Source organism: Melopsittacus undulatus, chromosome 4, assembly GCF_012275295.1.
Source record: "Melopsittacus undulatus isolate bMelUnd1 chromosome 4, bMelUnd1.mat.Z, whole genome shotgun sequence".
In the NCBI taxonomy this organism is placed as follows: domain Eukaryota; kingdom Metazoa; phylum Chordata; class Aves; order Psittaciformes; family Psittaculidae; genus Melopsittacus; species Melopsittacus undulatus.
In genome coordinates, this window is record NC_047530.1 from 106,563,413 (window position 1) to 106,590,094 (window position 26,682).

A 26,682-nucleotide genomic window follows, 5' to 3' on the forward strand; every position below is an offset into this window, starting at 1 on the left:
CTCCTTCTTACGTGGTTCACTGGAATTTCTTAACAGTAGGAGAACTAGAAACGTAAAACTCAACGTTGTGTACTCTGGTATTCCATGTAGTTGTTGAGGGTGTTTTTAACAGAAGAGGAAGTGTGTGTGTACGCATGTATATAGAAAGACAATGTGAAACTAATAGAAATGGGATAGGTATGGGAGAGAGCTGGGGCTGAAGGTTAACAGCTGCTAGGTTTTTGAAGCTACATTACCAACTTAATGACCTGTATTCAATTTCACTATAGCCATGTAACATTTCAGTTAAGCTACAAATTCTAATGGCTGTTAGAAGAATTGAGCCTCCATTAAACTGAATTCCTATAGCCAGTACAATCATGCATATTTTTGCTGAAATATCTAGGGCAGGGCTTTAAATTAGTACTTATTAAATCACTTAAGAACTTAGTCATTTGGTCATAGTTACTTGTTAATAAGCTACAATTGAGCAGCAGATACATCTTATTGCAAGAATACTGGTGTTTTTCTACCCTCTAACATAGGTAGAGAGAATGCCCATCACTGGGTTATCTGCTTAAAACTGAGTTTACTTTAAAAAACCAGGTGTTTTGTTCTTTTTTGCAGCCACTGATCTTCTTCTGGCTTGGAATCCCATTTGCCTGGGCTTGGTAGAGGGAGTCATTGGCAAAGTTCAGCTCCATACAGGTAGGTGGTTCATGGTGGATTTTTGTTGCGTGTTTTCCTTACACTGCTGATATACTTTGTTTTGAGGTCAGTGATACTACAAATAACACTGTGTAGTTCAAATGCAGTTATGTAGTGGTCTTTGCAATGGAGGAGTATTCCCCAAACATATCAAAGTGAATACATAATAGTTGCAGATGCAAACCCCCTCTACTTTCCAGTGTGTGTATTTTGGTTCGTCGCTGCCTTGTAAAAATGGAGAGCTGCATTCATAGAGTAGAAATTTGTGTTGGAGGTGTGTGAGAAGTGTAAAACTCTTGCACCTTCTTGAATAATCCTTTCAAGTGTGGTTTTTGTTGTTTTACTCTGGTGCAGTGCAAAAACTAATGGTGGGAGTTTTCACAGAGCTATAAATCTTGCATTCTCAATGCCGTATGGAAACCACAAGAACAATTACTACCTTGGTAGGTGACTATTTGAAAGTAAAAGGAACACTTAAATTTATTTTTAGTTAGATGTAAGACATAGCTGTGAAGTGAAAGAGAAGTAGAATGTAGTGTGATTTAATGCTAACTGATTCAAGTAACTTTTTCCTGTGAAATAAGGCCAGTGCTCCTTTAGCTTTAGTCTGTTCAAAGTCCTGTAGCCATAGCAAATGTTTATTTTGATATATGCCAGCTTTGTTTAGAAAGATTCTTTTGCCAGTAGAGCTCTGGATATCTGTTTACTGACAGGTAGGAAAGTTGGCCATAAACTCTGCTTGACTTACTGTGTACTTGTTCTTTTTGCGAATGCTTAGACCCTGCATTTAAAGTAGTGCGTGGCAATATGATCAATACAGGTAAAGTTTCAAGTGTGTTCCAGCCTAGCGGGATGGATTAAGTGCTGAAATGGATCAGATGTTTCATCTGTTGAATAGAAACAGATTAATCAAGATGGCAGTGGCATGTTAGCATTAGGGGAGGAAAGAAAACAGGGACTGGTACACTGCTGCATGAGCGTGTGACAGATCTAGTTCTGGGAGATGCTTGGCTGCATAGTTACTGTCTCATTTCTGAGAGTATTAGTTGAGAACGCGTTTCTCCATGAAGTTTAGAATCATGTCCTCTTTCAGTTGTATCGCTTCATCTTTGAATTTCACCAGATATTTTTGTCTGTGCTCATTCTGCAGACCTATTCAGCCATCCTTTTCCAGATCTGATGATATGAAGTGGCTCAGTCTGCCATCTCACTTTCTCTTCTCCCCATCCAGGTTATCTGTACTGTTCAGCATGTGCTGTTCATGATGAATGATGGCTAAGCTCCAGCAATGACTTATTTCTGCTGTGGGAAAATAGTCAATGATTGTTTTTAGCATGGTTTTTAGCCTTTTTTCAAAAACCCAAGCCCTTGGGTACAAAGTGGCCTTCCCCCGCCTCTCCCTAGGGAGTCCAGTGTAAAGGCCTTTGAAGAAGAAGACCTTATCAAATCCTTTCTGGAAGGTCGAGTATGTTATGGCAATCAAATATCCTTGCATGTGTGCTTACTGTGAGACACTTCCTCTGCTTATGAAAGCTGAGTTAAAACTTCCCCAGTTTGTGATACCTCAACAGGTGCCAGCTTGCTATTGTCAGGTAACTTAAGATCATCAGGTAATAAACCTGGTTGTCTTTCCAAATGTCCTATAGAGCTGCTGAATCATTTCGATCATCATTTAATTGCTGCTTAGGCCGGTGGAAGCATTTTACTTTCTCTCTGCTTTGTTCAGGTGACATGATCACAAACTGTTCATAGACTGGCCTTGTTGTAGATATCCTGATATTTAGGGATGCAACTGTCCTGTGAACATTTATTTTCTACCTTGAAGTGTCTGAAGGAACAGTCTCCAGCTATTTATCCTTACTCTTCTTCTGAGAACTACTGCTCCCTTAAATTTGCTAGCAGTTGATGTATGTCCTCCACTGGGCTGCAGTCAAAACAAGAGGGCTGAGTTGTTTGTCAAAGTTCTCTCGGAACCTGTTACTTCTGATGAACTCTCACTTGATCAGATTCAAGTGTAGTTTCATGTAATCCTCCAGCTGAATCATCTAGCACACTGTAACAGTAACCTGTCTTCATTACTTATTCTTCTATCAATCTTTGTGCCTTGGAAACTTTATCAGCAGAAGTTGTATAAATATTTAACATTGCTGGACCATTATCTCTGGCTCTGGTAAGACAACTGTCCTGCAGAAGCTGGGGGAAATGCTTTTTTGCCCCCAGAGATGATCTGAGACAGAACTGTTGCTCTGATTTTTTTTCTCTCCTGCCCCCAGATTGTAAGGAACAGAAAACTTAAGCTCTTTGGCTAACTAGAGTCCTGTATGGACTTGCCCCGCTCAGAAACTTATTAGCTATTATTGGAAAGAAGTACTGATGTATCTTAAAAGGCTTAGCACACACTGACTAATGCTAGCAACTTTCAATACCTTTTTAAGTATTGAAGTTTTTACCAGTCCACTGTAAAGCTGTCACTAACCCTAATGTCTTGGGCATAGATAGATCCTTTTATGTTCTTGAAAGATTTGCTTGATGCAATAATGCTGGAGTTGCCCTAAAATGACCTTGAAATGTCCCATAGTCAGTCTTGGGCTCTCCTTAATTTTGCATTGAATTACCCTTGCCAAAATGCTGTAACTAGGGATGGGATTTAATTTACTTTTAATCTTGTTGATTGTATTGCTGGCCTAGTACAGCAGGATTTGTAGGAAAGCTTATGTGGCAGAGAAGCAGTCTCATAGAAACCAGCCAGACAATACTACATGGCTTATTTCTCAATTCTTTTTTGCCTTGAGAAGGTCAGTTATACATCTGGACATAACTGTACACCCACACTGGCGGTGAAAATCTACTTAATGTATCATCTGGTTCTTCCTCAATACTGAATTTTCTTAAACATTAAGATACTTTGGGGGAAAAAAACTTTAATTGAATGTCACAATGCAGGTATATGGTCTCTTACCTTTTTCTGGTTCATCCCAAGATGACTTGTGAGAAAACGTGGGGTGAAAATGGGAATAGAAAGATACGGATTTTAGGATGCGTTGTGGACATATGTTACTGAAACAGAACATTGCACATATTCTTGGTACAGATGCACAGTCAAGATTGTCTATGCATGATCTTCCCATGCAGAAGCAAGCACATAAACAGTGTCTCCTTTATAGAGTATTTTGTTTTGTGGTTTAGTTAATATGAATACATACAAATACAAATGTAGCCACTCAACTTCTTTTCATCAAAATACCAATAAATAACTAAAGAGGTGGTTTTATTATTTTTTTTATTAGAATGAGAAGTAAATACTTTAATCCACTAAAATAGTTATGGTAGGCTGAAGTTGAATCACTTTTGATCAGAGACTTCTTAGCAAGTTGACTAAACACTGTAGTGCTAGCATATGCCCAGAGTTAATACTGTAGGGCTAACCATAACCAAAGCTGGATTTCTTAACCAGTTACAGCAACTTCCACTTAACTTATTCATTGCCACCACATGTTTTTCTCTCCTGGTCAAAGCACTCTCCTGTGCAGATTAATATCTGTACTTGTATCAATTTGGTGTGCTCTTCCAGTGCTGGTTAACTAAGACCCAGATGAAACACTGCTGGCAAGGTTCTGTTGACTCAGAAAAGACAAGGCAAGTGGAATTCCTCCTTCCCTATCCCTAGGAAAGGAAAGCTTTTTTTGTTAGTATGCCTCTAATTCTTGATAGGAACAAATGGTTGTGGTTCAGCATTTGCCGTATCTTCAGCGAGATGTAACTGCTCCATTTCAAACTTCATCCAGTCAATAACTTAAAACATCCTTTTTTTGCATGCAACTGATTTCTAAGTTGTTCAAGTAACAAAAAATAAGAAAATGTAACATGAAATTTCTTGGCTAAAATCAAAATACTTGCAAAAAGCAGCATTTATAGTCAGCTTCAGCACAGTTTAGGAAAAGCTACTGCCATAGCATTTGGAGAAGCTAAATACTAAATTGTTTAGGAAGTGTTAGAGCAAAGCAGCAGTGGTGTGCTGACAGTGTTGAAGCAGAAGAGGAGTGAGGTTTCTGTTTTAGTGAGGAATGGGAGGGAATAACTTACTTTAGATACAGTACTTGAAATCATTCATTGTCACCTGTTCTGCCGTAGTTCATAAAACACTGGAAAAGAACATCAGGTATTAAGAGATGATTTAAAGTGTGTGCTTTTCTGGAATGACGTAGCTGTAGTGTTCTGTACACCCCATACCTCCCACACTACTCAAACAATAACTAATATATTTTTTTGTTTTAAAGCTATTCTATAGAATTAATGCAGTTTTTTTTTAACTGCAGAAGCACACACACTATTTAGGGATTCAGTTATTTAGATATTGCTGGCAATTATAATATGCTGCTTCTATGACTATTGTTGAAGCTTTCACTTTAGGGCATACTTTATCTGCATAATTACTTCCTGACTGTTCTCTTTTGATCCGCAGGGGAATTCCTGTTTTCTTTCAGTGTTCTCTGGCTATAATACAAATAAAGTTTTGAAGTGTACACCAAGATGACTTTGAGTTCACTTTTAGAAAGGATAAAAGGCTACAGAACTCACTTGGCTGTATTAAGCTCTTTTGTTCTTATTTACTGCTGCCAGGGTTTGTTAATATGAGGTAAACTGAAGAGTAACCAGAGGCTTTTTCTATGCCAGTTTTCACTGAAGTGAATTTGCTTAAAATGCCTTCACATTATACTTTTGTTTTCCAATGGAATGATATTGATTATTTAACTGAAGCTCTGGATGGTACCCTTTCTGAAGAGAGTATCTGTTTAGTTTGTTGACATACACTGGTGATCTCTTAGGAGTAAGTAGCGTAGCTAACCTTCTGTAGGTGGGAATAGATGAGATGGTAGGACTAGGAATAGCTATCTGAATGCCCTCTTGTACTACCCTTCTGTTAAGCTTGGATTGCTGTGGGTTTCCAGAGAGTGTATTTATTTTGCCTCTTGGAAAGCAATATGGTAGACCTTAATTTTCAATGAAGCAGTAGTCATCTTCATCTGTTGCTGGTTGATTTGGTAGCTTTTCAATTTCCTCTTTTTAAAAGGTTTTTCTTACCTGTTCATTGCTTTTCTCACTGTTGTATAGAATCTGCTCTGTTTTCCTCAGCTTCCCTTTTCTTGTTTCCCCCTTATCCTCATAGTTGCTAGCTGGAATGGTGAAAGCAAAGGTAGGTGTTTGTCAAATCCTTGTTGCTTGTACCTCTATATAAAAGCTGTTCCAGCTTCTGCTGTCAGTGAGGATACCTGTCTGGCTGACATTTGCTGTCACTCTCTTGCCCTTATTTGTTACCTTTTGACCAGTGTTTAGGAGACTAGGCTCATGTCATAGCTTTGAGTAACCTGGTCTAACCTGAGAGCTGACCCTGATTGAGCAAGGTGACAGTATCCCGAGATCCCTTCTGACCTGACTTGTCGCTGTGATCCTAGAGAGATAAAGACCCTGATGCTGTGTTCAGGAAGCAGTGCAGGACTCCCTATAGAAGATCACATACATTAAATATGCGTATCATCATTCCCCTTCTCCCTTTAGTTGGGGCACGCTCTGCTTATCACAGTGCATTTGTAGTTATGAGGATCTGTAATTTTTAAAAGCTTCTTAGTACCCAACATAAGCACACCCCTTTTCTGAAAATAGTAATACGGAATCAAAGAAAGGAGTGGAATGTCATAATGCACTATAGTCTCTTTACAGTGATTATTTGTTTTCTTTAGGTAGAAGAAACTGCTGTTTATATATATCTTGTCAAATATGGATTGAAGTGTTCAAGGTTATTTAACTGTAGTTATTCGAAAGATGTTCACAACTTTGATAGAGCTTTAATTATCTTCTGAGCCTACATTGGAAACTCTGAGAAAGAGAACAATTCTGGGTGTCCTGTGGCTTCAAACAAGTTATCTTGGCTTTTTCTTAAGCCCTCAGAAGATAAAGTACTGCTTAGAATTTACTGAACAAGGAAAACCAGATGTATTTGCTATAAAGCCTCTAAATAGGCTTTTCAAAGGCTGCATATATTCAAAGACATAATACATGATACAATCTGCTGTTGTAAGTGTGGAAGCATATTTAAGTCTGTTATAGTGCATAATGCTTGTATATGACCTCTTCAGTTAAAGTCGGTTGCTTCTGAGCTGGGAGAAGTAGTGTATATGTGTGTCCCTGAGATGTTCTGTGCCTTTTATATCTCTCTTAACAGAACTTTCACTTTGGACTCATAGAAGCCCAGCATGCCACTGATCTAACCAAGGGATTAAAATCTAGGAAGCTCATGTCCAGATGCTGTTCAGCAATGAGTGGGAATGTCAATTGTTCTGTTCCCCTGTCTCTTTAGTGTCAAAGACTGGATTTGCAGATGTTTGAGATTGCATGCCTATGTGCCAATACCTGTTAGCAATATCTTAATTAATCATAGAATGGTCAGGGTTGGAAAGGGCCTTAAGATCATATACAGGCTTTAGAAGCCTGCTATGACAGATTTAAATATGCTTTCACATTTATGCCAGTAGATTGTGTCATGTTTTTTGCCTTTGAAAAACCTACCACTTAGATGTGTATACTTCAGGAATGATGTTGTGAAGCTTTAAACATCAATGAGCTGCTTTATCATATACTCCATGTTTGCTCACTGTATTTTTTAAGTCATGAATCTTGTAATCAGATGTTACCTGTGTCTGTCTTGTTTACTATTTTATACACAACTGAAGGTACAAAGGGGAGGTCTTAGCTGTTGAGCTCTAGCTATGCTTTTCAAATTGTACTGCCATTAGTGACATTGGTGTGAGTGTGCATCATCCTAGAGATTGCCTAACTGCTATAGATGAAACAGTGCTAACTTTACCTCCAGTAAGTCTATGAAACAGTTTATCTCCTTATTATATTAGAGACTGAATAAGTATTTTGAGTGTATTTTTATTACAGTGCATAACAACACAGCAATAATCAATCATCATTCACTGAAGTTTTCTAGTTAAATGGTTCCTGGCAAGGGTTTTACACTGGGGAGAAGCTTCTGCCAGATTAATCAATGTAAAAGCCTGATAAGACAAATCAAAGCATTTGCAAATCTTTTTCTTTCCCAGATTTACCATGGTGGCTCCTTCTAATTCGGCAGAAAGCACTGATTGGGAAACTTCCAGGAGACCACGAGGTTTGCAAAATCACAAAGATTGCAGTGATTCCACTTTCGGAAACAGAACCTCAGGATCTGGAATTAGAGGTATGACTCTCTTGTATGAACTCTGACTGCTCCCCTTCTGCTTCAGTGAAATTTGAATGTGAGATATAACAGTTAAACAAATTCACTTATCGCTTGTTACATGCAGACATATTAAGTACTCTGTTTTTTAAATACTGTGTTATTGATTACACTGGAGATGAAAAACTGAATGTTCCCCCTGTATTTCTAAGTGTCTGCCCTAGGATTGTGGATATTACAGTCTCATTTTATGGACTTTAATGGAAATTTCCTTGAACTTTTTAAAGTGCATGTAAATACTGGCTTTAATTCAATATCATTATTTAGCTTTGTAAAAAGCACCATTTTGGGATAAACAAGCCGGAGAAGATTACGCAGTCCCCAGATGACACAAAGTTTCTACTGAAGACTCTTACTCAAATTAAATCAAATGTGTCTGCTCCAAACAAAAAGAAGGTAAAGCTTCCTACTGTTTCCTTGTTTCATTCCCAAATGTTTAGTTGATAATTCAAAGGTTGTGCTGAATGATCAAATGGAGCACTAAGACCTAAGAAGAGAAGTGGTGAAAAATCGCAGGGTGTGCAGCTGCTCTGCCTCGAAGTTCCATATAATTTTTGATACTTTAACTGTGGCTCTTTTTGATCTTTCATTTTGTAATTATAGAATTTGGGTAGAATTACTAATTAAGTGCATTTTTTTAGGCAGTTTTAAATTTTACCAGGATTAGGTTCTAGTGGGATTCTAATCCGATAAAAATCACTCTGCATAAGCATCTCGTATAGTGTAGAATAAGAGACAAAATTTGGTGCACAGTTCCTGAGAGAACACCATTCAGTCTTACCGAAAAGCTTTTAACACAATAATGATTTGGATTAGAAAGTCCAAATAATATTTATTAAAATTAGAACAAGTAGATGCAATATTTCTTAAGCTCTTGCAATTGAAACCTACCTCTTGAATGTAAGCTCCAGAGGTTTGAGTGCTTTGAATGCCTTAACTGCTAAAAGTAATAGCATGGTATTTCTGAGGATGCCATCCCTTGTGTTCCTCTCTACTGGGAATTTTAAGATCCTGCTCCTCAATGGGAAATGTTTGGCTTACAAGGCTAGCAATGGCATTTAGCAATGTGTCTGGAGTCTTTTTCAAAGCGATAGATAAAAGAAAGCCATCGCTTTTCTTTCAGATTAAAGAAAGCAAAGAGAAAGAAAAGCTGGAGAGGAGATTATTGGAGGAGTTGTTCAAAATGTTCATGGATTCAGATTCCTTTTACTACAGCCTCACCTATGACCTAACAAATTCTGTGCAGAGGCAGAGTACGTGTGAGAAAATCAACTTACCATTGTGGCGAAAAGTAAGTTATGGTTTGGGTTTGGTGTGTGGGTGCCTTCTTGTTTTGGTTATTCCCCTTCTTTTGGGATTTATGGTGTTCAGTAATGTATGTGGTCCAAACTTGACTGGTCACATTCTCTGCAGGTATAGTTTACTGCAGCTGAAGATCTTGCCCTGTGTGAACCCACTTCAGTGCAAGGAAATGAAACAAAAGCCTCCAGCAGCATGTCTTGAACTGAGCTGTTATGTTCAAATGTAGTGAACACTAGACTTGTATGTACAGTTGTAATGATTAACACTGGTGTCTTTACCAAAGATACTGCCAAACTTTACTGAAAGTACTGCAAAATCTGCTGGTTTTGTTTTAAACAGGTTGATGACAGATTCTTTTGGAACAAGCACATGATTGAAGATCTCATCACCATTGATGTGAGTCTTGTTCCGAACAATAGCATGTGTATGATGAGAACCTTTACTTTTAGTTGAAATGTTTACTTAAGGCTTTTCTGAAGTTTACTTACAAACCTGCTTGGCAGATGGGTCAGGATCAGGACTGTGCCTTATGAAGCTGAGTAGCTGGCATTACTTTCTTCCCCCAGCCAGCCTTCCAGCAGCCCTTTAGTTGCTAATGGATGAACATCAGCTGAATTAAACATTTTAGTACCATAAAGCAATGCAGGTGTTGGCAGTCCTGGGGTAAAGGTTGGATTTGATGATCTTAAAGGTTTCCAATCTTGTTTATTCTAAGATTATATGTGTGGTATGACTGTGCTGATTTCTGAATACTTAAGATGTATTTTTTTCTGGGAAATGGATTATCCCTGGACAAAGCTGAACTTGGTAAGAAGGAGCCAGAAAAGAAACTCTGAATTCTAAAGTTTTCCTGAGCTAAGATTTCTGTCTTCCTAAGTGGAGACTACTTTTTCTCCTCCTTGAACAGAGCGGCTGATTGATGTAACAATAACATAGAACAAGTTATTCTGAACAGTTGTTCAGAGCAGATAAAGCATTTTCCTGGTTAATGAGCACATGAAGAAACAGAACAACCACTCTTCTCATTCACTCACTCACTTCACTGGTGAAGTGAGACCAATATATGATCTCACTTCATTTTAAATTAACCTTGTAGATAAAGGACTGAGTTAATAACTACTATTTCCCACTTTAAGCCAAGTCTTAGATTATTTTAGGTTAGAAGGCATTTCAGTTTATGCCCTGTAACTTTCATTAATAATTGTATATACTCTAATGATTATGTAGACAGAACAGAGTAAACCTAGATGCTTTGTGAGAAGTTATGTATAATGCAGGAGTTTAACTAGTTGTATTTTTCATGCTGTAAGGTATAAAGGGATAACCTTGAACTAGGAGGGAATTCAGGTCTTGATTCTGCTTGCAAAATTGAGGTTTTAGGGTGACAAAGCACTGATATGCAGAACCCTGAATCAGGTGGTTTGGGTACTAGGTTGGCCCATGTAAAGCTTTTGCTAGTATGTTTTGCTGAAGTCAGGCTAACAACATTACACTTTTGTAATCTACCTGTAAAGATGTAATATACATTGTATGTCCACGCAGAGGTTGTAAAACTACCTTAAAGCAGAAATTATGTAAGAACTTACCTATATTTCTTGCTGTATGTGAACTGCCTATCCTTGTCTTTGACATGAGAAGTTACTGCTTAAGCTTTTAATGTTCATCAGATGTATTGAAAACTCCCTCTGTGGAAACAGGAAAAGGAGCTTTTAAGTATTATAGGAGTTTCATCTGTCCCTAGATAGCTGGGAGTACAGGAGGGCATTTCACCTTGCCTTGATTCAGCTTGCTTCATCTCCACAGAAAAGTCGCTTAAGTTGCTTTCTCTTTCTTCCTCCTGACTTAAAACCCCTATGACTAATGGAAATAAAATGCTTACAGAGATAAGACAAGGATATGGCAAAAACTTCTTAAAACATGAAAAATATGCAAAGTTACTGTTTATGAACATGCGAAATGGCAGAATTATTGTAGATAATGTAGAACCAACAGGAATGTAAATGTTTTTTTGTAACCTTTAGAATGCTGAAGTGGACTTTTGGATTATACCCATCATACAAGGATTTGTGCAGATTGAAGAACTTGTAGTAAACTATAGTGAATCTTCTGATGATGATAAGAGCAGTCCTGAAACTCCTCCTCAGGAATCAACTTGTGTAGATGATGTTCATCCAACATTTCTGGTGGCACTTATTTCACGCCGGAGTCGGCACAGAGCTGGTAGGCAAACATAGTTCAAGGTATTGGGATTGTTCCTGAGTGCTGGAGAGGGGTGCAAAGGATAAAACTTGATGGAATGCTGTGTTGCTCAGCAGATAGGCAACTGTTACTGAAGTATATGCTACAGTCATTCCTGCTCATAGGAGGAAAAGAAAAGGCTGTAGTACATATAGCACTACACAGCTGTTACTTAGAGCAGTTACTAAGTGAGCCTCATTAGTCTCCTCTGGAGCACTGAATGCATCTTTGGAGATCACAGTTCCTTTGCAGTAGGCTGAGGGGGAGTTACATTTTCAAAGGTCTTCCTCTGTGGGCTGTGACAGCAGCTCAATAAACTTGAAAAAGCATGAGTGTTTGTGTGTGTATTTACATCTCAAGAGATATTTATGTAGGGACAGGGTGTGAAGTAAGAACCATGCATAAGGTCTTGCACTTTATTTGACTTGTTCTAATAGTAGCAAGGCAAACAAATTATTCCCTGTCCTTAGGAGCACAGAAAGAAAGACTGAATCCCTTTACAATTGAGTAGGTCCTGTTAACTCTAAACTTTTTCAGTCTATCAGATTTTCAAAGACATTCTCCACCATTTCCAGCTCCTTCCCTGCATGGTCAGGTTTTTAACATGTCAAAAAAAAACAGTGAAAAACAAACTGGTGAGCTGACCCTGACATGGCACTTGCCTTGTACCACAGCTCGCTTGGATGCATTACATTCAGTTTGCCCTGAAGAACCATTATTGGTGGCAGGACATCAGTAAAGGGTGTCTGATGCCTTATTCTAAAAGCCTCTGCTGGTTAAAGGCTGTAATACTGCTTTGATGTTTTGTAACCCTATAAAGGTACCTAAGAGAGATATTTTTTGTTCCTTTTGCTTCCTTGTTTCTACCCTCTTTCCCATAATCCTTACTTAGTGCTGTGAGATTCAGGTGCTCCATCAGGACTTGGAACATAGTTGTTCCAATTCTGTGGAACTGAGTTTCCATGCTACAAATCATGGTCTTGAATCTTTCTCCAGCCCTTTTTACTTACTCCTTTCTCATCTGTTGCTACCACCTGTATCCTCTCTGAAATAGTGATGTGCTCTTCTTTGAGTAAAAGAAATGCAAACACTTACCTGTTCTGCTTAATGATTATATCAGAGATGGCTAGGCAAAAACTGTGTATTTGCAAAAGTAGTATCTGTTCTTAATGTGCAGAATTATACAGGTTAAAACGAGGTGGGGAGGTCCTCTGTTTTGTGGAAGATGCAAGTTGTCTTGGGCTGCTTGTGGGATCTCCTATTGTGAGAAGGAGAACATCTGTCAGTAAAAGTGGCCTTTAGTGCTCAGTATTTTCCATGAACCTAAAGTAAAACTTACTGCTAAACTTGACAGAACAGAAAGTAATGTATTCTTTAGGGTGGATTAAATGTATTTGTGACTTTTTAGTGCCAATAGACTGCCTTGCCCTGTGAACTTACTTTCTGCCACTCATAGTTGGGGATTAATCTTAGATAGGAGTTACTTTTACCATTAAGCACGGCTTTTGGCTAGCACTATCTTCTGTTGTCAGAAATGGTAATAAAAGTTATTAATATTTAATGCTTAAATATGAATTGATCATTCTCATTCCTCCTAGGAATGCGGTATAAGCGAAGAGGTGTTGATAAAAATGGAAATGTAGCAAACTATGTTGAGACAGAGCAACTGATTCATGTTCATAATCATACCCTTTCATTTATACAAACAAGAGGCTCTGTGCCTGTTTTCTGGAGCCAAGTTGGATACAGATATAACCCACGGCCCAGGCTGGACAAGAGTAAGTATTGAGTGGAATACCTGAAGATCAGAGTTCCCTTAGATATAGGCTCATTGGAGTGTTGTTTTACCTGTAGCCTTTTAATGGCAGTTTCTAGAAGCCAGGAGTAACAGTAATGACTTGACTCCAGTTAACTCCTACTCTAATTCCAGTTATTTAGAGCTCTGACTCCTTGTCCATTGTAAATTCCAACAGGTCTTGAACATCAATATTTAATGAAGAGCCTGGTTTATGTGTAGTCTTATTTGTTGTAGTGCTTTCTGAATTGGGAATTGAGACAACCTAGTTTCCTCTTTTGAAAACCTCCTTAGACATTGGTGTCTTACAAATATCTTTGTCCACAAAGGGAACTTATGCTGAGGTTCCTTCTGCATTTTGAACTGCTATTTCAATGTGGGAAAACATAGACATTTCCTCTAACACCAGTCTTGTCTTCTTAAAATTTTCCCCTCCGGTACTTCCCATTAGGAGGTCTTTGCCTTCACTGTCATTGACTTTTGGATTCATTTGTTCCCTATTATGTAAACTGTACTCATGGGAATACATCATCGTTTTGCACATACCTATCCTGCTATCTGGAGAAATCATATCCAGTACACCAGGATTTTTTTAGTCTGGATATTCTCAGTAGGACACTTAAGAAACAAAGTGAAAATCAAGTTGAAAGACCTTTAGTTGCTTGACCTGGAAGCTTCCAATGTAAGTGCCCCCCAGCAGAGTCTGTGTGCCTTGGCTGCATAAATGTGTTAGCAGTCACTGGCATCAAAGGCTGGCTCTGGCATTGGTTTTTGACATGCTTTTGTCTTCTCTGAAACAAAGTACTATCTAGTGGGTTTGTCAGATCTAAATTGCTTCCTTTTCCACTTAAAGGTAACGGAAAAGCCAAAGCATGTAAGAATATTTATGAGACAGTGACAAATTTGGATGCTTGTGTGAACTAAGCATTCATAGGCTGTACTTCCTTAAAACATAGAGGTCAGCAGAATCTTCTTTAGGGTTAGCATCGTAAAGCAGAAACTTTTCTCAGAAAGAACCTAGTATGTTTATGATCTCCCACTGGATTGGGTTGATTGGCATCCTAGAATCATATATATGTATTTCTGCAAGTCCAGCTTGTGTATAGGCTTTGTGTTCTCTAGCACTAGCAGGTCTGGTCTTCTGCCATTGAAGACTATTTCTAGGGCTGAAAATAATCTGCTTTTCAGAGGGGGCTGCGATGTTGGAAGTTAAAGGACTGTTTTTCCTGTGTCTTGGATAAGACCTAGTAAAATGGCCTTTGGGCTTGCTTAGGAACTTGGGCTAAGCACCTAAGTTAAGTTGCCAAGCAGTTACTGTCATTACAAACTTAAGAAAGATGTATCAGTAGGTTTGAACTTCTTGTGATTTTCATACCAAATGACCTGGAGATGACTGAAGAGGGATTCCTCTTTGCCACACCATAGAAAGGGAAATATTTAATAAAAGCCAAGCGAAGGAAATAATAATAAAATAAAAATAAAATAATAAATTAAATAAAATAAAGAATAAAAATTAAAATACCTCTACCCCCTCGCCCTGACATTTGGAAGTAACACTTGATTAGTTCAAACTGAAATGTTGTTCCATGACATCCATTTGTAGAGCTGAGCAGTTCTTTTTGACCATCTTTTTTTATTATTATTATTGCTTTCTAATAGAAATAGTTTCAAAAAATATGGAGGAATTGCATTTAATTTGATAGATTTACAGGTAGGAATTAAGATCTTGAGGAATCAGTGATGCCTGGAATCAACTGGATAGTGGGTTTGGGTTTTAGTTACAAGTAGTTTTGTCCTCTAGAGCTGAATAACACTTTCAGTATAATCCCCTGTCATCCATATCCCCCTTTACAAATTGCAAACCTTTCTTGTACTTCAGTTTGCTTTGCCAAAAGATGCAAAACAAATACAAGTACTCTTCTTTCCAAAGTGATGTTTATGTGGGGGTGCGGTGTATATATAGAAGGATTAAACAGGCTTATTAACAGTTGAATTTTTGCTCTATCTACACAAAACCCCAAAATAAAGCCAAACTTAAGACTGGTGTTTCCTTTACACTGTAGTAGTAGAACAACAGAGTTGAGCAAACTGATGAAAGACCCTTTAAAGTAATTCTGTACAATGTGTTGTGTGTCTGAGTAATATAAGTGAAGGTATCTTAGTTTCTTTAAAGTATAGATTTGGGCATGATGCAATACTTCAAAGGGGACTTGTTGCTTACCAGGCTGTGTCTAACATTTCTCTCTGCCTTGTAGGTGAAAATGAGACAGTGTCCTGTTTTCGTGCACATTTTGAAGAACAGCTGAAAAATTACAAGAAGCAGGTGAGTGCTACATGACAAAATATTCTAATGGAAATGCAAGGGCTGAAAGTTAATGGTTTAGTTTGGTTTTCTTGTTGCTGATATGTTATATATATGTATTATGGTTTAGAAGCTGTTGACATTGGAAAATTGCTACATAAACTGAATTGTACTAGACTGAAGTATCCTTGTAAGTAACTGCTAGAACCAGCAATAACTTACAGATCTGCAAGACCAACTTTGTGTACCTCTCTTGCGAATTTATAGCTTCTCTGCATGAAACTTCGGGTAGGCAGGTAGCTGTTGGAGCTTATTTGATCTTGGGTACAACCTAGTAAAGTTTATAACTTCAGTAAGACTGCTTACAAACCTCTTGAGCTATTTGTTATTCCATGGTATATATCTAAACAAGTCAGATAGCAGATGACAAGTGTTAATTATCTAAACTTTTGAACAGGTTATTATTAATCTGGTGGATCAGACAGGCAGAGAGAAGATTATTGGAGATGCTTACCTTAAACAAGTGCTTCTGTACAATAATGCAAATCTGACTTATGTTTCATTTGACTTCCACGAGCACTGGTAAGAAGCCTTTTATAAAGGTCACTTTGCATCTTTTTTTGTTAGCATAAAGGGAGAGTAAAAAAGAGGAGAAACATTATTATATTTCTGCATGAAACACTTCTTTCAAATAGGACAAGCACATTTCATAAACCAAATCCCTATAAAAGTTCAAGTTTGGGTTCTTTCAGGACCCTGATGCTGTTTTTCTGTTACACACTGGATTTTACTTTAATCTATTAGAACTAGCTGCTGTTTTAATAACTCCACTCTGATGTTGACATGTTCTTGTGCAGTGTTCACATGCCCAAGCATGTGACCTCTCACACAGGCATGTAGTTCTCATGCTTCCCTCAAGCACGCTGCATTTGTTTACTGATATGGGGTCTAAAAACTGTTTTAATCTTCAGTTCCTGACTTAATCTTGGGATTTCATCTGGCCTGGGAAGGCATTACTGCCTGAATCAGTATGTCATTAGTAGATGCTGTCTGAGAGGGGGAGGGAAGAGCAAAAAGCTCATCAAAATAGTGATGGCCTTTGAGATGCCTTTTCTAGACGACTGTTGGCATCCTGAATTGATCTGATACTTTTGTTTAAATAAGTTTTCATTTTTGTTTGTTTGCTTTTCTCCTAAGAGCTACTGTAGTGACCAGGACTCTTTCTTTTTGCACTGTTAGCATAACTGAATTGAGAACAATGCTGAAAACCACCTGGTGGGGTGGGAAGAGGAGGTGATCTTTCTGTAGAAACAATGGTAAAGCAGGGCAGGCCATCCCAGTTTCTGTAGTGGTTACTTTTGTTGAGACTGCCTAAAATGAGAACAGAACGTTGCATATGCTTCAAGAGCTGTGCACATGCTTCAAGAGCTGTGCACTTTGTCTTCCTTATGGAAGCAGCATTCAAGAATGCAAATTCTTTCCTTGGATTTAGATATTGAGTGGTGCTTTAAAATAGTTCAGAATATTGGCTGTGATCTAAAGGGGAACGTCTGTGTCTCCCACTTAGCCAAAAATACTTGGTTAACATTCCAAATAATATAAGTAAGAAAAACCCACTGCTCTAATCCAAACTAACTTCTGTCAAATTCTCTGTTTTAGCCGAGGAATGAAGTTTGAAAACGTTCAAACGCTGACTGATGCCATTCATGATATTATTCTTGACATGAAGTGGTGCTGGTAGGTACTGACTGGTTTTAGACTAGTATGGGATATTTGTATTAACAAATAGACCAGTACATATTCAGGGGCCTTGATTTTTGTCATAACTGGTATGTTTTGTACTCCTCTCTGGATGCCCAGCCTGTGTCAGAGTTTATGTGGTCTGAAACAGTGATGTTCTCCACAAGTAACAGCAGAAGTTCTCAGATGCTGCGTTCTGCCTAGGGCTTACTGCATTTAACACTGTTAGGGTTTCTTATATTTAGTATAAAACACTTTGCATTTGACCCACAAACCCTAGAACTCCAATCTTCCTATTGAAAACCACAGGCATGTTTGACCTTTAGTTTCTGATGGTTAAAGTTCACGCGTTTTGGTAGTGAATATGGCTGAAGTTTTCAATTACTGTATATAGTTCAATGTATTTTGTGAGGTGTTGCTGTCATTACTGTTAGTTCTGTGTTCTTGAAATTAAATGCTTTTTCTCTTGAAAGCTCATATTATATATGTATGAATTGAATTCAGCATCTGATTATATATCAAGTTTATAGCCCCAGTAGGATGTACTTTGGATATCTAGCGTAAACTAAAGAGGAGGATAGGTGGGAACAAGAGTAGCTAATTCAGAGTGAGGTGTAGCTGGGGTGATGGGTGCAACTGTAAATAATACCCCATGTGTAGAGTTTTACGCTGTTTGTAGGGGCTGATAAATCCCCCTGGATTTGAAGTGTCTCACTATGCTTTTGCTCTATTTTTATTGCAAGGGTTGACCAAGCTGGCGTGATTTGTAAACAGGAAGGAATTTTTCGAGTTAACTGCATGGACTGTCTGGATCGTACCAATGTTGTACAGGCGGCTATTGCAAGAGTGGTCATGGAGCAGCAGGCATGTATAAATAATGTACTTTTCCAGTTCATTGTTATTCATTGGCAAATCTGCGTGTTTGAAGATGCTAAAGTAACCTCCACTGCAAAGGATCTTTGCAAACTACTTGGAGAGCTAAGAAACTGGGTGTAGTATGTACAACTAAACTTGGAATCATTCTAAACCAGTGGTGCCCAATGTCCTGTTTCAGAGAGGAAATGACTGGTGTCTGTCCACATCTTGGAGAGAAGATTCTTTTGATTTGGTCAATTTAAGTTATGCAGTAATGGCAAGTTTGAGAACAGACACCATCCTCCCAACCCCAATAAATCCCTGGCACAAACAACATGTTAAAGGTCTAAAATCTAACTACAAGTTGGATGCAGTTTTAGCTGCTCTGAAGTGACATACTGTGGTGCAGCAGTTAGGGAGATTAGTTGTCTCTTCTTTGTGTAGGGGAGTAATTAATTCATGGTGTAAATATCCGAGATGGCTGTGACTGCTGTGCTCTGGAAGAGACTTCCCTGTATAGAAAGGGCATTTCCAAACAGACTGAGGGTCTTTCCTTAAGTCTTCCTCTTCTTTGCCCTTCTTCCCGTTTACTTTTTGGTATAGAAGCTCAGTGATGATATCTTCCCATGTGAAGACTTAATAGTAATGTAACTGAAACTTTGAAGCATCAGTTACAGCTCAGCCCAAAATAAGCAGACCTGTCTATGCTTGGAGTGAAGGTTAAAGAATGAAGTGCGTCCTTCATAGGATGAAGGGTGAATGGCTCCAACCATTGTATCTGGCAGTTCCTGTTTGTCATCTGCTTTTGAGTTCCTGATATAGGAAGAGTAATGGGGACAAGGGGTGGGACCAGTGATGTTATGGTTGTTATTTTAGAATAGGATTTCTATATATATGTAAACTCCAAGAGTTCAAGAGTTGCATAGATTGTTGTGAAGAGGACTTCAGTAATCATGGCTATAGTATTATCTTGTGTTACATCATTCTCATAGCTGAAGTACTTTAGAATCAATTAATAACTGAGAAATGCCCTAAGCATCTTTTGAGAGCTCTCTATAGAGAACAGGAACACTTCCTGTCTGGAGTAATTTAGGGCAACTTGTTTTACCTGAGCAAGTCTTTTTGAAGATTAACTCCTACATTCATAATTAATATCTTACTGCTGCATCCAGTGACACGATGTTTAACAACGAATTAGAGATTCATTGCTAACAATTAATCTGACAAATTAGCAGCATGGGTTTCTTTTTCAGATCTCATAAAATTTAACAATGAACTGCTTGGCAGTGTTCCATTGTCTTTATCAAGCTCTGCTATTGAGAATGATTTTCTTTATCTTGAACCTTATATTAATGCGTCTGTCAAATTCCAGCTAAAAAAACTGGGTGTGATGCCACCAGAGCAGCCTTTGCCAGTGAAATGCAATAGAATCTACCAGATAATGTGGGCAAACAATGGAGATGCCATAAGCCGGCAATATGCTGGCACAGCAGCCTTAAAGGTAAGGGGTGAACAGTGTGATCTGTTCTGATGATGAGTAGTGTCTTATCTTACTGGTTTTATGTTCCATGGAGAACTCTTATATGTGTAACAAAGCCAAATATTCTGCATGGTTTTGTCTTGGAGAGACATAAGACCTTTCAATAGAGGGGTGTTTTGTATCACACTTGGTGTGAATTGGAGAAGACTTGGGTGTCCAGGCAGTGCTGGCTGTGTTTTTAACTTCATTCTGTTAGTTTTACATTAAGATACAAAGCTGGTTAGATATAAGGAGGGAGTTCCTTAAAGTGAGGGTGGTGAGGTGCTTTGGAACACCAAAGAAGTGGTAAATGCTCCATTCCTGGTAGGGTTCAGGGCCAGGCTGAATGAGTCAGTATATATACAGAGCCTTGGGTGACATGGTTTAGTGTGAGGTGTCCTTGTTGTGAGGTGGAACTTGATGGTCTAATGGTGTTCCTGGTATTTGGCATTGGAAAAACCTTTACAGTGGAAATGCTTACCCTTAAATATCTCTTAAAAATCTCTCCACTGAACTGATTAGTCTATTACATTAATATTTAAAAGGAAATGTAATAAAACCCAGCCTGACATAGAATCATAGAATGGTTTCGGTTGTAAAGGACCTCAAGATCATCTCGTTCCAGCCCCTCTACTGTGGGCGCTTGTCTTGACTATGAATGTTTAAATCTGAATCATAGAACTCTATTTATGCATCTAAATTTTCAGCCATTCTGCTTAAGGATTTCTCTACTTCCTCTTGAGGTTCATGGATTAGTTTTATTTCCAGTTTGTGATATTTCTTTTTAATTTGAAAGTGAAACACAGGGAATGTTCTTCATAGTGGTTGTCGTGCCTTTTTGAACTGCTCTGTGCCAGTGGTCAGAGCATCTCTGAAAACAGAATCCCGTAATGAAGTGCAACTACCAAAACTGCTTTTTATTCCATTTCTAAGCCTTCCATGATTTAGAAACTCTTGTTTCTGAGCTCATGAGGATATGTTCTGTATTTTAGTATGTTATGCTTGTCTTGTTTTGGTAGCAGAAGCAAAGATGGTACAGTTTTCCCGTAGGTTCCAGTCCTCTTCATTGCTCAAATAGTGTTCCTTTTACATTAAAGGCCAAAAAATAATTCTTTTTGAGGTACTCAAGTATTGCAGTGACTGATGTCTTGAAAGTTCTGCCTTCATGTTAACTGGCATTTATGCCCATATTACTGTTTTCTTTTAGCACTTTGTATAGAATCATGTCTGTCACAAGCCTAAGATTCTCAGCAGAGTCAAACAACGCTGTGAGAAGTAGATGCTCTTTGAAAATTGGTATTTTTCTATATGAAATAGTTACTTGAATGTAACTTCTGAGCTGTCATGTATTCTGTTCAGAGTTTCATAGAATCATAGCATAGTTAGGGTTGGAAAGGACCTTAAGATCATCCAGTTTCAATCCCCTGCCATGGGCAGGGACACCTCACACTAAACTGTGCCACCCAAGGCTCTGTCCAGTCTGGCCTTGAACACTGTCAGGGATGCAGCATTCACAACTTCCCTGGGCAACCCATTCCAGTGCCTCACCACCCTAAATTTCAGAATGCCAAAGAGCTGAGGCTGCTCCTTCACAGCTGTGTATGTGCATGACTCCCATGTTCTGTGTGACAGGGTGACTTCACAAGGACCGGTGAAAGAAAGCTGGCAGGGGTCATGAAGGACGGAGTTAATTCTGCAAACAGATACTACTTGAATCGTTTCAGGGATGCTTACAGACAAGCTGTCATAGGTAAGAACAGAATTTCACCTCAGCTGAACTCTCCTATTTAACAAAGTTTATTAAAATCATCTTGGCTTGTCTTTTTCAGTGACTTTTACTTTTTCTGAAGCTTAAAAGCACCTTGAGTGTATATACTGTTCAATATATATATGTACAGAGACATTCAGTATGTATATATATTGTTCAATATATATATATACAGAGACACATTCAGTGAGTGTATATATTGCTCAATATATATATATATACAGAGATAAATTCGGTGAGTGTATATATTGCTCAATATATAAATACACAGAGACATTCGGTATGTGTATGTATTCAATATATACATACAGAGACATTCAGTATGCATATATATTCTGTATATATACAGACATTCAGTACGTGTATGTATTGTTCAGTATATATACACAGAGACGTTCAGTATGTGTATGTATTGTTCAGTATATATATATATGCACAGAGACATTCAGTATGTGTATATATTGTTCAATATAGATAGAGACAGTAAGTCCCTGTAGTGGACATATTGAGCAGTCACTCTCCATGTGGAGATTAAACAACACTCAATTCACAAGGATGACATGCAGTTAATACACCTTAGAATTTACTCCTAACTCCATTTTAGCTTTAACTGTCTTGTAACACCTCTCCTTTAGATAAAGTTACATTTATGGAGCAAGTGTTTCTTAAAATTATGAGTTAGTCCTTGCTTTGCACTGAGAGAAAATAGTGTTCCACCTACTGAGTTTTCAGGGTCAGGCAACATTCTATTCAGAAAGAATAACAGTTTCCCAACAGGATCTTTAACTATGAAACATTGGGAGGAATTTACAAATACTCAACAGACTGTTGGAATGCATGGCTTTTAACTGTTGGTCTTTTGTTTGGTATCTTGTGGGTTGTATTTAGATTTGATGCAGGGTATCCCTGTGACAGAAGATCTTTACTCCATATTTACAAAAGAGAAAGAGCATGAAGCTCTGCATAAAGAGAACCTGAGGAGCCATCAGGAATTGATCAGCCAGCTTTTGCAGAGCTACATGAAACTGCTCTTACCAGATGATGAAAAATTCCATGGAGGATGGGCTCTTATTGACTGTGATCCAAGGTTTGTCAGATAAAGTCATAACTGTTCAGCTGCCACTATGGCATCCCTATTAAATGCCACTGATGTTAAATGATTTTGGTAGCTGATGAGTTAGCACAATACAAGTGGGCAGTCTTGTGGACTGACAAGAGTTCTTCAAGGGATTGAATCCTTGTAATTGTAGAAGTAAAGGTTACCTAAGCATTTACTTTTGCCAAAATGCCATAAGGATGGTGCATGCTGGAATTACCTGCATTACCTTGGAGACAACGCCTGGAAATGAATGCGTTTGGTTAATATTGCCAAAATGTGGTAGGCATCATGAAGAGAGCTTCTATCTACCCTTTGCTATCACAGAGGCTGTTTGAGGAGCTGTTCCTTATTGCTTTATAGGTAAAGTGTAACTTAACTTCAAAGCCATATCTGATCAGGTTAAATTCTTGTGTAATGAGTCAGCAGTAGGAAAGCCTAGGTTTCTCTTCATTAAGAGTAGAGTGTGAACTCAAACTTCATTCAGAAGTCTCCTTATCAAGTTCAGAGTTCTCTAACTTGTAAAAGAAAGGTAATGATTAAGTCTGCAGCAGGTTATGCTGTAGCATCTAAAAACAGCAAAGCAGGACATTATGACAGCTATTCAAAGCACACACTCATCATGTTAACAGTCTGAGACACTTTTCCATTTCTCTGTTAGCATTTGCAATAGCTTGTGGGTTTCCTAGTTATTTTTGGTCTTGCTACTGACCTATTTGAACTATTGGGTAACTCCAGGTTTAAGAGGGACTGTTGCTTATGTGGATTCACTTATTCTATGGCAGTCTAATAATGACACATCACAACTTGTTAGGTGAGACACTTCACAAGCCTTGGTTTTGCAGTGGCTGTGAAGAGGTAGCAGCATCACATAGCTACCATACTGTAACTGAAACCTCTTGTTATAAAGTGCCCTCAAGTGTAAGAGTGTCCCTAAAATATACTAGGGGTTGGGTTACAGCTTTGCAAATACACTTCTCTGTATTCATTCCTTTTCTTCTTCCCCTTCCTTAGTCTCATTGATGCCACTCATAAGGATGTGGATGTTCTGCTGTTACTTTCTAATTCTGCTTACTACGTGGCCTAGTAAGTTACCACTTTGCCTTACTATGTGCAGTTTATTTCCAGTAGCTCTGTTTTACAGTAGTGAAAGCATTAAATTCTGATTCTTTTTTTCTAGTTATGATGATGAAATCGACAAGGTGAATCAGTACCAAAGGTTAAGTCTTGAAGCTCTGGAAAAAATAGAAATAGGTAAGAATGTAGTCACCAGATACCTTTATTGAATGCTCTTAACAATAGCTTGAGCACTTACCAAAGCATCTTACAAAGGTATTGAAACAGCCAGCCTCAATGTATACCCTGTGTGGTCCACCACAGCTAGAAAGATGCTTTCTTGCTAATAACAGATGTGAGAGTTGAGCTCATATTCTCTTTCAGTCCTGTCTTTCGCTCCTGCTTGAAATAGAAGCTTTGGTCAATAGTGGGGATCTCATAGTTTCCCTGTTTCAAACTCTTAAACCCATGGGTGCATCAAAACAGATTTCACATCAAATGACAGTAATAATTGGATCAACTTCTAGAATAAATCATAGGTTTGCGCACTCTCTTTGATCCAAGTACAGCAGCTGGTTCTGAATTGTACTTTAGATCTGGTTCATAGCTTTCTAAAACTCTTCTTTCTCAAGGTCTTGGAAAAAATGTGCTGTTACAAAATCCCCTTGTTATCCCAGTTTAACTTACTGGGTAAAGACTAACACCTGCAGGTTAAATCCAGCATTTTAAGCTGAAAGTATTAAAGATGTAATATTTCTGAGTTTCTAGATGAAAGGGGTGTTCCTGTTGGAGAGAATGAAAGGATATTTCTGCGGCTCCCAGTGTTTGCCCCCCTCCCTTTGATGGTTTACTCCTTTGTTACACAACACATAGTGATTTCATCATCTCTTTATTGTAACTTTCACTGTCTTTGTGCAATTTGTAACAGTTCAGTGGAAAGGGGCCTCACTTGTGTATTGTGGAGATCTGTAACACATCCTGATGTGGAGAATATAGGTGAAACATCTAAACTAAATACCTTGCAAAAAGCAAGCAAAAATGTAATACAATGCACTGAAGAGTGGAAGGACTTCATTTGGTAAAAATTTATTAGCTTTCCCTTTAATCCATGCAGGAACATACCCTAAAATACAGGATATTATAAAATACAGGTGTTCTTTCTTTCTCTTCCATTTGAAAGGGTGATCTGTAATAAACAATCAGGCTGAATACAATAGACATATACAGAGGCTCTGATTACTTTGTATAAGTGCTCGCTTGGCTATTGTGACAATCTTTCATTCAAAATGTCTATCCTCCTCCAAAGACAAACCAAAGCATTTTATGCTGAAAAAGACTGTTAACACCTACGTTTATGTACAGTCTTTGCAGTATGTCCCTGTTTGGTTAAAGGTTTCTAACCTCCTGGTTTATTTCTCAGGGCCTGAGCCTACTCTCTTTGGCAAACCCAAGTTCTCTTGCATGAGGCTGCATTACAAATACAAAGAAACGAGTGGCTATTTTCACACTCTCAGAGCTGTGGTACGCAGCCCAGAAGAAGATGGAAAAGGTTGGTTTCATATGTGAAGGTTTTATACATAGAAACATATTCAAGTGTTCTCTAGGAAACACTTTCCATTGCTCTTAGAATAACTTCTAAAGGATATATTTTAATATAATCCAATTGTGTGGGGAGGGGAATCCACAAACACCCTGTGTGTGGCTTTTAATACAAAGGAAATTGGTTTAGATACGATTTAAAGCAACATGTTGCTCTAGGATTGAGACATTTCCATGTCCAGATCTTTACTGCTCCAAAACCTGATTAAATGAACTTAAAATTAGCTCCTAAAGAGCGGAAGGAATTGATTTGTTTAGTGAAATCAATGGCTGAGAATGTTCTTGCTTGATGTTTGAGTGAATTACATGAAAACTAATAAGGAAAAAATAGCACTTCTTACCTGGAGCACTGAGTTTTGTCAACCAGGATTTGAATGAGTATAATTGCTTCTCTTCCTTCCACAAATGATGAATTGTGGCAGTGATTCACTTACACACAGTATTTAGAGCTTAAGGAGAGTCTATTCTCCAAGCTTACTTTGTAATGTTTAAATCACAGTTACAACTTGTATGGTGCAGCTATTCTGTAGAGTGAAAGAAAAACCCAACCAGCAAAACCAAGCAAATTTAATTGCATTAAAATCAGACTTGTTTCTCTGTGGGTTTTTGATATATGGGGTTTTGAGGGTTTATTAAGGATCTGACAGGCTGCTGCTTGGATTTCAGACACTCTTCAGTGCATCGCAGAAATGCTGCGAATCACAAAGCAAGCAATGGGATTAGATGTGCCCATTATTGAAAAGAAGCTGGAGAGGTGAGTACTTCAATGATGTGAATCTTCTGTGTCCTACTTTCTTCTCAGTGACTAACAGTACGTGGTAACAGCTGTGGATGTGATACCTGAAAGGAACATTCAGATCCAGCTACTGTGCTGGGAGTTAATTGCTCCATGTGCTGCTTCCAATGATAACAGCCTGCAGGTGCTTATCTAGAAGTATAAGCAAGAACACTGCTTTGTACTTGTGTGCTTATAGACAACAGTCACTTCCAGATGTAAAGAACACACTGCAACTCATGTTTAATATGTCAAATTTCATTTTTTCCTATCTGAACTTAATGTCTGCTCCTGTAGTAAGCAGAGCAGCTGTGAAGGGTGAATCTGGTTTGGATGCCACTGCAGCTGAGTGTTTAACAAATCAAGATCACATTACAGGTCTTGTGTAAGGAAATGGCTGAAGTTAAACTTCTGAACTCCTCAGTGTTAGTCAGAGGGGAGCAGTTCCTGTTTTGCAAGCCTGTTCAGATGAGAGGGCACACAAAAGCTTAACAGGACTTGATAAACACTTACTAGGATCTTTAGGGCCTTTTTTCAGTAGCAAAACTAGAAAGGGCTGAATTTGCTGGGCTGGATGTGGCTTGGAGCAACCTGCTCTAGTGGAAGGTGTCCCTGCCTGTGGCAGGGGGTTGGAACTGGATGAGCTTTAAGCTCCCTTTGGACCCAAACCA

The 26,682-nt window shown here is 38.4% G+C and overlaps 1 protein-coding gene across 1 annotated transcript in view; it reads left to right on the forward strand.

Moving 5' to 3' along the window:
- Positions 1–26,682, forward strand: part of INPP5F (inositol polyphosphate-5-phosphatase F) — a 43,431-nt gene that overhangs the window by 14,006 nt on the left and 2,743 nt on the right. Inside the window, exons 2-19 of the mRNA XM_034062387.1 lie at positions 607–687; positions 7,791–7,927; positions 8,234–8,362; positions 9,090–9,257; positions 9,608–9,664; positions 11,290–11,488; positions 13,105–13,284; positions 15,557–15,624; positions 16,061–16,185; positions 17,263–17,340; positions 18,087–18,207; positions 19,571–19,699; positions 21,350–21,467; positions 22,374–22,572; positions 23,596–23,667; positions 23,762–23,835; positions 25,058–25,186; positions 25,903–25,990. Coding sequence (XP_033918278.1) covers positions 607–687; positions 7,791–7,927; positions 8,234–8,362; positions 9,090–9,257; positions 9,608–9,664; positions 11,290–11,488; positions 13,105–13,284; positions 15,557–15,624; positions 16,061–16,185; positions 17,263–17,340; positions 18,087–18,207; positions 19,571–19,699; positions 21,350–21,467; positions 22,374–22,572; positions 23,596–23,667; positions 23,762–23,835; positions 25,058–25,186; positions 25,903–25,990 — 2,152 coding nt within the window. The remainder of the gene's footprint in view (positions 1–606; positions 688–7,790; positions 7,928–8,233; positions 8,363–9,089; positions 9,258–9,607; positions 9,665–11,289; positions 11,489–13,104; positions 13,285–15,556; positions 15,625–16,060; positions 16,186–17,262; positions 17,341–18,086; positions 18,208–19,570; positions 19,700–21,349; positions 21,468–22,373; positions 22,573–23,595; positions 23,668–23,761; positions 23,836–25,057; positions 25,187–25,902; positions 25,991–26,682) is intronic.